This window comes from Notamacropus eugenii, chromosome 5, assembly GCF_028372415.1.
Source record: "Notamacropus eugenii isolate mMacEug1 chromosome 5, mMacEug1.pri_v2, whole genome shotgun sequence".
Taxonomy (NCBI): Eukaryota; Metazoa; Chordata; class Mammalia; order Diprotodontia; family Macropodidae; genus Notamacropus; species Notamacropus eugenii.
The window spans coordinates 233419139-233432921 of NC_092876.1; the positions used below are offsets into that span (position 1 = coordinate 233419139).

The 13783-nt window shown below is 33.2% G+C and overlaps 1 protein-coding gene across 2 annotated transcripts in view; it reads left to right on the forward strand.

Annotated features, from left to right (window-relative positions):
* Positions 1-13783, forward strand: part of DYNC1I2 (dynein cytoplasmic 1 intermediate chain 2) — a 64194-nt gene that overhangs the window by 18616 nt on the left and 31795 nt on the right. For both annotated transcript variants that reach the window (XM_072612307.1, XM_072612309.1), the window contains exons 3-4: positions 2983-3100; positions 9907-9997. In XM_072612307.1, coding sequence (XP_072468408.1) covers positions 2983-3100; positions 9907-9997 — 209 coding nt within the window. The remainder of the gene's footprint in view (positions 1-2982; positions 3101-9906; positions 9998-13783) is intronic.

Below are 13783 nucleotides of genomic sequence, written 5' to 3' on the forward strand. Positions count from 1 at the left end.
CTGGATAGATAGACTTGAGAATCATTAGTATAGAGATGATAGCTGTAAGTGGGGGAGGGGAGAGAAAAAAGAAAACAAAACCCTTATATGAGGGTTTTGTTAAGCAAAACAAACTTCCATATTGACCGTGTCCAAAAATATATCTTCTTCTGTATCTTCAGTCCATCACTTTTCTATGAGGAGATGGGTAGTATACTTTAACATTCCTCCCATAGAATTGGTGGTTGGTCATTGCATTGAGGATCACAGATTTACAGGTGGAGGGGACTTCAAAGATCAGCTATTCCAGCTTCTTCATTCTATGGGTGAGGAAACCGAGGTCCAAAGAGATTAAATTATTTTCTCAAAGTCATATAGCTAGTAAATGAGATTTGAACCTAGATTTCTTTGACTCCAAATCCAGCACTCTTTCTGAGGTCCAGTACTGCTTTTGCACTTCATACTGGGATTGTTTATAATCAGTTTCTGAGCTGTGTACAGATATTCCACAATGCATTTTACTGAAAATTGAATGCTATCTAGGTCTGCTTTTATGAAAATGTTAATGAAAACTTCTGCCATATTTGGAAAACAAATTAATATGGACCAGTTCATTTCTTTATAACTTACTGGAAATATATTTTGGTAAAAGAGGGAAAGCATTTATTTACATACTTTGGAAAAAATCTGTTGATCTCTTATGCCAAACTTGGTTCATATTCAGAAAACATGCAGTAGTAACTTTCATAAGCCTCACTGATACGAGACCAGTATGGATTGCAACCCCATTCATACTTTCTTAGCCTGTGTGATTCTGGTCCTTGTGGAGTATCCTTTTATAAATCCTCCACAGATGATCAACTGAATGTAACAGAAGCCTTCTAGTTATTTTGATATTGTTTGTATTGCTATCATGTTATCTGTCATTCTTCTTATGTGATCAGCTCACCTCTTTTTCTGGCCATGTATCTTTGCTGATACTCTTTGTGCTGCTACCCCATAAAGAAATCATCATTTTTATGTGCTGCAATCTCATTAGACTACCATGTGACTTTCCACTGCCTTTTGGCTCATCTACATTGCTTTACTGATACCATGTTGTTCCATGATTCACTAGGAGACTTAGTGTTAAAAAGTTGGGCCTTTGGGTCAGGGATCAGACTGAGATCATTAAAAATTGCTGGGCAGTTTCTCAAGCATGAATCAGTTGGTCCTAGCTTAAGATCATCTTCAGTGGCTGATTCAGAACATGTGTACTGATAAACTAAGCACAATGGACTGCCTGTACAATTATATGTCATAATCTGGGCAATATGCTTTTTTCATCCATTTGGATTTCTGTGTTGATTGCTAAACTAGGCTCTTTTGAGTGACTCCTGATCTAATTGAGGAATCCCTGTAGTCTTCTTGGATTCCATATAATCAGTACAGTGTCTCCCACAAATAGAAGCTTCTGGGGAGTTCCATTTTTAAGTAATCTGGCTTACATTTGGGCTTTACCTAAGATATCCTCTGATAATCTTTGAAGAACATGTTCCTGTCTTATGCCTGCTTGATATTAATAATCAATGGACAGTTGAACAAAGTTTTCTGTGACTGTCAGTGTAAGGGAATGCATAGGAGGCACCTTGTGAGAGAATGTTTAAAGCTACATTTTACTCTACCAAATCACGTTTCAAAAAAATCAACAGACAAAACACAGTGGGATCTTGTAGTCATTATTCTTCTCTCTGTCATGTGACACTGAAAATGTGACCTGCTGCAGAAAGTGTTCTGCAAAAGGATACCCTCAGTATGTGCATAAGCTAACCTTATAAAGATTTTACAGAAATGAGAAAGTAACATGAAAATGTGCTTAATAAGAATGTATATGTAGAACCCATATAACATTGCATGCTGTCTCAGGGAGGAGGGTAGGGAAGAGGGAGGGGAAAAATCTACGACTTATGGAAGTGATTGTAGAAAACTGAAAACAAATTAATTCAAAAAATAAAATAAAGAACTTACTGATCTACTAAAAGAAAGTAGGCATACTGTTTTTCTGGGTAATAATATAGCTAATGATTTTTTCATTCTTTTGGAATTTTCTTCTTTTTGAATTACCTTGGAAATTAATCTGTAAATGCCTAATTTGTCACTTCTGCCTAATTTGTCACTTCTGACAGTAATTTCTTCTGTATGTTATGTATTTGGTTAGATCTAATCATTCATCTTCACTTCATCTTCTTCAATGTTAATTTTACTTGCTGATAGAGTGCATCATGCACTGAGGTTCATAGTAATCATAGGAGCAGATTATGGGAAATCAGATTACTGGCCTGTGGTCCCATATTGGAACATTTATGAAAGGACATGGACAGTAATCTCACAGGTTAAGAAACTATGGCAAATAGGCTTATCTTCTGCACCACTGGAAGGAATGCCCATATTAATAAGATCATAGATTTGTCTCACAGGGTTGTTGTGAGGAAAGTACTGTGTGAATTTTAAAGTAAGTAAAAAGTAAATCATTATCACTACCATTTATTTGTGTTTTGGTCGCTTTTATAATAAAGTGTCCATTTTAAGGGGGTTTAGTTTCTTCCAATAACCTAGGAATCATAAAATTTTTAGATTCTTTATCAATATCTTAAATTGTTGGTAGTCTAAACCTGATTCTTGGCATATTTTTCTGCTACTTTGCCACCATCATTACATGTGTGAAAAAGACTACACAGCATTGAGACTTAGTTTGAATTTTTATTTCATGTGTTACCAGAGCCCAAGGATTTGTTACTTAGTAGCCACCCTCCTGCTAATGAGTCTTTTGATATCCTGGCTAGTTCTCAGACATGAGACATTGTCTTCCTTTTACCTTAGTTGAGTATGCAAGAGCCTGTGCCCTGCTTATATACAGTTCCCTTCTCCTTCAACTTTGCCCCCCAATTAATTTTTTTCCATAAGAAGTTATAAATGTCTCACACCAAAAGTAAGTTGAATTATGATTTTTTTTTTTAAATTTAGACTGATCAGAAGAAAGAAGCAGTTGCTCCAGTACAGGAAGAATCTGACCTTGAGAAAAAGAGGCGAGAAGCAGAAGCACTGCTGCAGAGTATGGGACTGACACCGGAATCTCCTCTGGGTGAGAGTGGAAACATGTTCCTGTATTACAGATAGTGTATTTAGCTTAGTTAAAAAAGTTAAACTGGCAAGAGAATGAACAGGTTTGGGATATGGGGTGCATTTTCCTTGTGTCTGTCCCCTAGGAGCATTAATCTTATGCATCATTTATTTAGAATTGTCTTCATGTATTAAGATGTATCTAACACATGCATATCTGGGCAAATGTTCAAAGTATTGCAGATTTAATTATATTTATCATCATATACTGACTCACTAGTTCATTATGCTGACTTTTCTAGTTAAATTAGGCTAAGTGACTGTTGCATCAAAATGCCTGAGATTTTGCCTGCTTGAAAGCTAGAGGAGGGGTATAATGGGCTGATTTTCTCACAGTACTGATACTTAAGAGAATAGAAGTAGAGAGAAGATGTTTAAAGCTTCACTCCTGCACCAGCTGATAAGGGGAGATTATACAGAGGTTGTATCTCTTGGGACAGTGATTTCACTGGTTTGTTTGCTCTTTTTCTGGATTATTTAAAGCTGTAATAGACCTAATCAATAAAAACCCTGAAATGGTAGCAAGTACACTTGAGGAAAATTCAGTCATATTATTGTGCAAAAATATTTTTAAAGTATTTCTTGTGGTATTGTGCTGGTACAGAAGTGTATCACTTAATTGGTTGTTCTACAGAATAATTTAGACATGTGTGGCTCCAACTCGCTAAAGGCTTACAATTTTGTTTTGAATTTGGAGTAACTCCAATGATGACATTTTCAGCAGGTTTAGTTATCCTTAAAATCTTCATTTCTGGCTAGTTGCCCTTAATTCCCCTACTTGCCTAAAAGTGGCTTTCAAAGTAATGTCAGTATTTGGTCATTTACATGCCTGATTAGAACTGATGGATGTTAAAAACTAATAGGAAAAATGAGTTTCAGATATTGAATCCTTGATATAATGTACTCCCCAGGCTCCATACTGTAGGTGCATACTATTGCCAAGTCGGTATGATAAAAAAAAATCCTTACGGTGTTCTGTAGAACCTAGCTGTAGCCAAGAACAAAATCAATTTACTTGAGGTAACTAATTCCCCATTGTGTTAGGAAAATGCCTCTCCTAAACCTAAAAAATTATTTACAGATTATAGACAAGAATTTTAAAACACTTTGGCCAGGTAAAATGGGTAAGGAACTTCTGGCCTGTAGGTTGAATCTGGCCTGTACCGTGGCTTAATTTCATATGACCAGTGAACTAAATAGCAAGAGTCGAGGAATATGTGTGCTTTTAAAAAGTCACAAAAATGCAATATAATTTTAAAGCTGTTGAGGTAATATCTCCAAAATATCTCAGAATTGGGTATTGCTACGTGAGAATCTCTCTCTCTCTGTCTTTTGTTATGTGTGTATGTATATATAAATGTTTCTCAGTATCTCCTTCATTCCTTTTGCTTTCCTTTTCAGTGTCATATTTTTTATGGGAGCATGGAATAGGATAGGATAGATAGGAAACTGGCCTCAGTCAGGAAGACTTGGGTTTAAGACTTGCCTTTGTGATATGCAGTCCTGAGCAAGTCACAACTTCTTATTGTCCCAAGCAACTTTTTATGAAGATACATTTCAGAAGTTGCTTATCTATATTGGTAGATAAGAGTTTTCTTCACTGGAAATTCCCTACTCCATTGAAATCATGGAAATCATATTTCTCCCTCTCTCACCCCCAATTTTTAAAAATAACAATAAAGATTAGGATAATAAGTGTAATAGCATATTTCAGCTCTACTCTTGGTCAGATAGAATAGTTTGAGAACCTTTGTTAAGCTCTCTAAATGTAAATTTCTGTTTATCACTTTCTCCCAAAATATGTGTGTGATATACATGTTGTCTCTCTAGAATAGATACTTTAGGAGCTTTCATTTTTATCTTTACACTCCTGGTGCCTAGTCTACTATCTGGCACTTACTAAGTACTTAGGAAATGCTTATTTGATTGATTAAAATCAAGGTTGTAGAAACAGCTTAAATATACTGTAGTGAATAAAGATTAATGTTTGTTCTAGATTCTTTTGAAATTTTTGGTAAGAAACAAAAGTATACTTTATTCTGAAGATAGAATCAAGTCTTAGAATAGAGTGCAGTGAGTCCTGTTCATTCCAAGGCAGATTATCAGACTGTTAGAGCATTATAAAGAATATGGCTTTGTAAAGGTATATCTTCAGAATACCATACAAGCATGGTTTGGAGGCTTCCATATGGAGAGTCATTACTGGTATCTTTCCCCTTACCTCCCTAAAGTGTATCTGTAACAACTTGCATTGCAAAGTGAATTTCTAAAGTTGAGGAAAGAGAGCTGGTGAAAGCTATTTTATGTATGTATGACCAGAGGATGATTTTATCCTTATTCTCTAGTGCCTAATATGCTTGCACATGGTAGACTCCGTAAGTGATTGTTTAATTGAGTTCTCTATCTTCTCTAGGATTATACTGTGAATTAACATGCCATAGCCATACATTCATGATTCAGGTGACCATTTCATCTTTCTTCATGACCCTTAATGACAATTTTAAAAATAGCAGATAGAGGTGCCTCTGTGTGCCTCAGTGTTTTAGACACATGTAGATTAAAGAATTATCCTTTTTTTTCCTTTGGTAAAGAGCTGTGTGGTCAACCTTTAATTTTTTTTTTTTTTAGATATTTAAACAAAGACTTTATGCTTTATGTCATGTAAATTATTTATGATTAAGATGGTGTATGGCCTTTCATCTTTCAGAATACCTGGGATATTTGAGAGAATTAATTTTTATTTTAATGTGGAACTGGAAAAAAAAAGAAACTTTATAGAAAATGAATATATTAATATTATTACTACCAGTATTTGTTTTTCTGTATATATGTATATAGAAGGAAACATATATGTACAAATTATTTCTTAATTATCTTTTTCTATCCAAAGTTGTTCAGTTTTCTTTTGTAGATATTGTTTTGTGGGATCACTTCTTAGTAGTTATCCATTTTTCTTCTGAGCAAGTTATTCTCTCACAAAGTATCTCTGAATAAGTCATGGAATGCCACATTACCTTTGAAATTTTTCAACTGTGATTAAGCAAGCAGATGAATGTAAAAAAATGTTAATTTATGTGGTGACATTCAAAAAAGATTTAACAGCTTTTAGTTAACAAAGAAATATTTGGTTTCTTTTAACTAGTAAAATTAAGCCTTCTCATTATCTAGACCAACAGGCTTAATTATTTCTTCTGTAAATGTTCCTAACCACTGTTGTTTGCTGGACACTGTATGTGGTTACAAAGGAAATAAAGACTGGAAGATTGTGTCCCTGCCCAAGGGGCTTGAAATTTAAATGGAGAGAGTAGGTGGGATGGGGTAAATATGTGCATATAAAACTCTAGTCATAGTAACACTTTTATAAACTTACATAAAACCAGCCTTAGTTGTCCAGAGATATAAGGAGTATTCGAGCATAGAATAGTTAGAAAAAAAGACCCCTTATCTTTATTTTTCATAGCACATTTTAATTATATTTCCCCTGCTGTTCTTTAGCATAGCAGAAGCTAAATATTTGAGATTTACATTTTGGGAAGCATGACAGAGGCTGTGGACCTTAAAGAAAGCCAAACAGAACATTTTCCTCATCACCAGAATCTTTGTTGTAGAACAACGTTTAATACTTTTCAAGCATGAAAACCCCTTCTTAACAAAAACATTTCAGGGCCCCCACTAAACAAATAGTTATACAGTTCATGTGAGTTAATTGAGCTTGTCCATGATGACTGAAATCTGTTATGAATTAAAATGGAAATGGCAATACCAAGTGAACATAAAGATCCCAAGTCACCTACAGGCACCCTGCAGACACCAAGCCATCCCCATCCTACAGTTGGGAGCCCCTGTAAGAGGCTCTGAAGCCTCTTCCGAGGCTTCATTGAAGAATTAGTGGTTTTACTCGGTTATGTAGGAGGGGAGAAACATGGGATATTTAGTGAGAGTAGTAATTTTGTCTGAACTATTACTCTGGGGCGCTATGGTGTCTCTAACACCAAGCAGATGTGTGTGCTTGAATTTTTTTTTTAGTCGACAGGAAACTTAGATTTATTCATATACATAAAGTTAAGTTGATGGTACCATTTATTTTAGATTTTATTTTGGGCCAGTTTGGATTAATTCATATATAACATCCATATCAGGTGACAATTTATCAATACTGTTTGCAATGAGCTGATTAATGCATTGTTTTACTAGAGGGATCATGTAGCAATGTTTATTCTTACCTCTAATGTCTCTAGTTTTAACCTCAAAAGCTGAATGTTATTGATGTCCTGTCCCTGCTAGACTAGAATAACTCCTATACCATCGAGGATAAATTTCTAACTTTTGTCTAATTAGTCTGTGTATTTTCCTGAAGTTCATATATATATTCTATATGTCTAAAAATGAAGGCTTCCATATATTTTCAGTAATGGCTTATTAAAATCTGGAAATACAGGGATTATACTTACTTTTGCATCTGACTTTTTTTCTTGTTAGTCTTCAGATCTGCTACTTTTGCTGCTAGCTCTGTAGAATTCTCCTTTTTTATATTAATTTTCTTTTTTTGCATGGCTGTGCTATTGAATATTCATTATTTCAGTAGTGGAAGTGGACTTGATTTAAGCGCCTGAGACCACTGTGGAAACTCAGAGTGATCTTCCTTTCCATTAACTGTATTGAGTAGTTCAGCAAAGAGGTGGTGATGATGAATATATATGAATTTTGATTAACAAATAGTAAGATCTTCATAATTTATGATTTAAGAAGTTGGGGGAAAATTTTTGACTACCTTGCAAATTTGATATTTCTGTCTAGAAGCCTAAATTAGTGATGTTCTTTTGAACCTAATTATTTTGTAGTCATTGATAAGTGAAATGACCATATATTTATTTAATTGAAAGAGGATGTCTTAATCATTGCAAAGAATTTAAGTGAAAGATATCCATGTCATATCTTTAAGAATGTTCTTTGTAAATTTAAAGGTAGCTCTAGAGATTGATTATTCTCTTTTAGAAATCGAAAGTGTGTGTGTGTGTGTGTGTGTGTGTGTGTGTGTGTGTGTGTATGCATTATATATAGATATAGATATATTTTAAAAATTGTCCCTTGAGTGTTAGACCCGGAAAGAATGTTACTGAAATAAGTAACTATTTATTGCTTTCACTAGGCCAGGTCACCGAAAAACTCCTAAATTTTCAGTGAGTGAAGAAAGGGTTAGAGATGCACCCCTGAGTAAAGATAAGGAGAGTCTGATGTGACATTTTCCCCTTTCAGACAACATTAACTTCTTTGGAGCTAGTCTGAGTTTCTTTCTTTATACTCAGCACCTTTCACCATACTATACTCCTGTAGACACACTAGGGATGTTTGAAATCCTGTAGTCCAGTAGTTGGTTTGCTAGGCTAATTATAGACATTTGGGTAACTGTTCTATGCCTGCTTTATGTCCAAGACAACAGTAGACTATGTATTTTAGATCCTCAAACTCTTGATACTTGCTGGCTTAAAGAAAATGTATAAAAAAAACCTTAATTTTAAATGCATAAGTAACTTTACTATTCCTAGATTCTATAACTTTGGAAGAAATGTTCAAGCAGTATTTCTCTGGTTAATTCACTTACAGCCGAAAAAAATGTTTTAATTTGAAGGGAATATTACAATTAAGTAGCCATTTGATATAAAATCAGTTAAAAATATGTTAATATTGCATATTGAAATATCATCTGAAAGATACTTGAGCTCTGGTGCCGTCATGGTATAATTTAACCAGAAGATGGCAGTGATGATCCTCCTGTGCTACCTGCAATAATAATTGTGAAGTATTACCAAATTCACTTTCTTGGAATATGCACATCCCACTGGTATTTTATAATATGGCATTGAAAACTTCCATTTCATGGGATAAGTTTTTGCTCTTTTTGCTTTATCCACTGTGAAAAATGTACATTTTTTTATAAGAAGGGATTAAGAATATTTTGGGTGTCTGTGTCGTTGTACACTTCAGTTATTAATCTGAATACTGGGGTAAGAAAGTTAACTTCAGTCTTGCCTTCTTTAAGTTGCATGCTGTCATTTTTTGTTATGCATCACTTTTAAAAGGCATGTTGCTTTATGGCTTGTTTGCATTTTTTACCCAAATTGCTAGAAATTAATGGACTCTTTAAAGGAGACATTCATTCCTTTTTTTCTTTTTTGTATTTTGTTCGTAGAGTGACTCTTCTCTAAATTTTTATATACTTTTAAAGGAAAAAGAACTAAAGTGATTTAAACTTGAATCTTGCTGTTTAAAATTATTTTATCAGGGATAATTGCCTTTGATTTAGAATTCTTATAAAACTTAAGTGAAACTTTATGGTCTAGAATTACTTCATAGTTGTAATTTTGGAAGTAATTTTTATTGTTAATAACCATTTGTGATTTTAAAAGTAAAATGTTAGCATAGAAGGAATGGTCTCCTTTGAAAGCTAATGCTAATGTTCAGTGGTGGCTCAGATCAAAATGCACTTCCACAGTTGTCTTTAGGTTTGTTTTTTGTTTTTTTTTTTATTTTTAATATCAAGCCCAAATGCACTGTATCAAAGGAACTGCATGGATGTCCAGCATGCATTGTTAACTTTGTCTTTTTTCCCTTTTTTTCTACTTTTCATTTTCACTCGTGTTTCTTTCTTTTTTTGTTTGCCATTTTCCTTTGTGTTAATTACTTCATGTTAAATTAATTTTGAAACATCATAAGCTGTACAACCTCTTCGAGTAGTAACAGCGGATACCTGTCTATTTCACTATTTAGTCCCTCCTCCTATGTCTCCATCCTCCAAATCTGTGAGTACTCCAAGTGAGGCTGGAAGCCAAGACTCTGGAGATGGCGCCGTGGGATCTAGGTACAGTAATTTTCTTTTAATATTTTAATGATGGAATGCTTTCATTGCCCAAATACTGTTGATACTTTAGAAGAATTCTAAATAACAGTGTTGAATTAGTGTTGATATTTTGAAATCTGATTGGCATAAATGTTGCTTGTATTAAACTGGGAAAATTTATTTTAAAATATTTTAATTTTTTTATACTGGATTAAGGCAGCAGCAGTGATTTCATGCCATTTTATGTTTTGATAAAAAATAGGTTCAGAGAATATACTTTAAAATGCTTTTCTTTAAGACCTAAGAAAACTTGTTGATTATATTTTTGGAATCAATGAAAAATAGTATGGAAAGTCTTCTCTGGGATAAACTCCTCATATGATAGATGAGCTTATTCTCTCTTCTCAGTATTAGCATATTGTATTAATTACTGGTTTTATTCATTGAGGAAAAAAAAGGTTGCACAAAGCATTAGAAATAAAGAAATAAAGTGCTAAGAAAACACTCAACCTTTTTCATTGTTAGTATTTTCTGAACTTACCTTCCCTTTATTAAAAAAAAAATCTTTTAGGATCCTGTACACATGTAATTTCCCAGCAAAAAACTTCAGTTATAATTTAAGTTGCTGCTGAAAAACCTTTTAGATTTTGTATATTAAACCTCCAATCCTTCTACTTTGGTCTTAACCTTTTTCTTCATTACCTCTAATAGTATTTCAGTTCTGTATTTTGGTGCTTTTTAATTAGGTGCTGAAAACATTTAAAAATACAGACTTTTTGTTGTCTCTGGCAGTTAAAGCTAAGTGTATGACAAAACTTCATAGCTAATCTAAAGCTCTTGTTTTTTACCAAGCATTAGTTTTTCTTTCCCACCCCCAAAAAATTCTTTCATCTGTGTGACACATAGCAGCAGTTTAAATATGAGTTTTTGCATTTCTTGGTCTCCTGATTGGAGTTGAGACAAATAGTGCAGGTTCAGAAGTACAGGAGAAAAGGAGGAAGAAAAGAAGTAAAGGGTTTGGGTCATCCATAAGATGAATGCTATAATTATTCTTTAAATAAGGAGTTCTTTTTTAACAATCCAAGTAATGAAGTAATATGAAGTTGTTTTCCTGGGCTGTTCTATAGTCTTACCCAAAGTTCAAAGTGTTAATTTCCCAGTATCATAATTGGCTAGACGAGAATATACATGTTGCGCAGTGCGCACGCGCACACGTGTGTGTATGTGTGTGCGTGTGTAAATTGCTTTAGTAAAATGTGTCTCCTGAGACTTTATTCATTCCACTTGAACCCTACCACTAGCTGTGTCCATTTAGGTAGAGCAAAATGGAAAGATGAGGCAATTAGCAGGGTAATTAAGCAAGTAAAAATAACTTACTGTAGAGATTGGTTACATTTAGTGGGTGGATGATTGTAAAACTAACCATTTTACCTTCCTAACAAAGACAAGGGAAATAGTTTTAAAAATCAATAGTGTTATAATTTAATAAAATAGTTCATCTGTCTTGGATCAAATTAGTGCATTCAAAAACTATAGGTAATAAAGTCAAATGTATTTAATAGTGCAAATAATATCCCAGTAGTCAGCATTTTGTATTTTATCTGATGATTCCTTTGTTTGCCAAATAGATTTCCAAATAATAAAATTATTCCTTTTTTTGCATCATCATCATCATAATCAGCATCTTTCCAAAATAATGGAAAAATTTGTTATATGTTATAAATGTGTGCTTTGTATTATATATACCTATTATAAAAATATCACATTTAAAAGTGGTTTTCAGTTTCTCTTTTGGGGAGTGGAAATTTTGTCATCCTATCATAGTTGACTTCACAGTAGTACCTTCACTACTTCCTTAGTTTCTTAATTCTTAAATTTAATGATTCTAATAGTTTAAATTTAATTCTAAATTAAATATCTTTTGAAATTTTTTGAGAAGTTTTTGACTTCTAATGAACATAAGAGAAGATTTCTTAAAGTGTTGCAAAAATAGCTTGAGATACATGTTATTGAGGACAGATTGCATGATTCACTCAGGAAAACTTCTCATATCTTCATTTTGATATTATTATCATTAACATATATAAAACAACATATATTATATATAGTTTATATATTATATATTATTATTAGCATTAACAGTTGTCAACATTAACATTACTAACATGGACAAGTCACTTAAGGTACTTCAAGCCTCAGTTATTTCATCTGTAAAATGGGACTAATAATTATAGTATGGAACTTACTATATATAAGGCACTTGGCAAAACTTAAAGCACTGTCTGTATGTAAGATATATGATTTGTTAGTGTTAATGTTCTTACAGAAAATGATTGCATTATTTTTAAGCTCATTGCTCACCCTATCATTTTAACATGTAGATATAAATTCTCTAAGAACAGTATGTTACATTATGTTTACAGTGAAATACAGTTTGTAAGTGTCAAATAATTTAAGTGAGACATGGAATTACACAGCAACTTGAAAAAAAATGTACTATTGCTTTCTAGAAAAAAGGAGAAAGAAGTGGTATTATCTAGCAAGTTTTCCCAGATTTATTTTGTAGTTGCTCAAGAAGGAAGAGGGAGAAACCCAACTTTTTTTCTGTACACATCTTAAAGAAAATTCAAAAACTATAGTAGTAGGCAGGGCATGGAGACCAGGTTTTGGAATTGCTTCTTCATGATGACTTTTTCTACTTCACTATTAACTCGGATACTCTAATAGAGCTGTCATATCATCAACGTAAACATTCTTTATGACGATGCAGATTGTAATTCATTCCTGAAACTCCCTGCCCTCCCATAAATTTGTCTCTATAATTTTACTGTTACTCATCTTAATTATTTTTGTAATAGCGAGAATTTTTGAAAAGTTGAATTTTGATGTATGTTTTCTTCAGGCATAATTGTAACTGATATAAGTCCTATGAAATACCTCACTTAATTTTGATAGATATAAATTAATCTGAATTCTATAAACCATAATAGATATTAGTCTGCGACATCTTAGCGTTTATTTTTAGATAGAAATAACCTTAAACATTTAGGGTAAAACAAATAAATATTTACTTGGAAATATGACTCCTTTGAAAAATAAATGACTAGCACCAAGCATGTCATAGAACATTAACTTTTCCCTTCCATTCCAATAAATATTTGACATGATTGCTACATAGATTAAACACCTATAATTTAAACATGTAAATATGTGGTAGAGTATGTTGATGTCCTTTCTGGTCCTATTATTTTATAGTATCTTTTTATTAAAATTATTGTCAGATTTAGAAACATAAAATCTCAAAAGAATGGAGGGAAAGATAGCTACCTAATTTTCAGAAATGTCTTAGGGTTAAAATAAGCAAAGGAATTTAGCTTTGAGAGAAGTGAGGGAATTGGTTGGGAGATGAATGGTGTTTCCAAATGCCAGTATACAAGGCATTCTTTGATAGAAGAGGACAGAGTGATGAGCATTAAAAACCAGAAAGTTGGATAGGTGAGAATAGAGTAAAAGAATAGAAATGTTAAGAAGAAATATTGAAAGGAAAATTATGAGCCCCAAAAGTTCAGCAAGTGAAAAGATCTAGTAAGTTTGCCAGGATTCTGTAATTGAATGGGAGAAAAAAAAAACTTTAGGAGGGACAATGGACTAATAAGGGGCAAGGGAAAGGAGAGAAATACTGAGATACGTTTTATAGGCTCTCCAGGTTATAGAGGAGTAGGTGGGGAGTATAGTTAGTCAAAAAAGAAAAGATAAAAGTGTCTTAATCTCCATTTCTTAGTGCTGAGAACATTTTTCTAGTGGAAA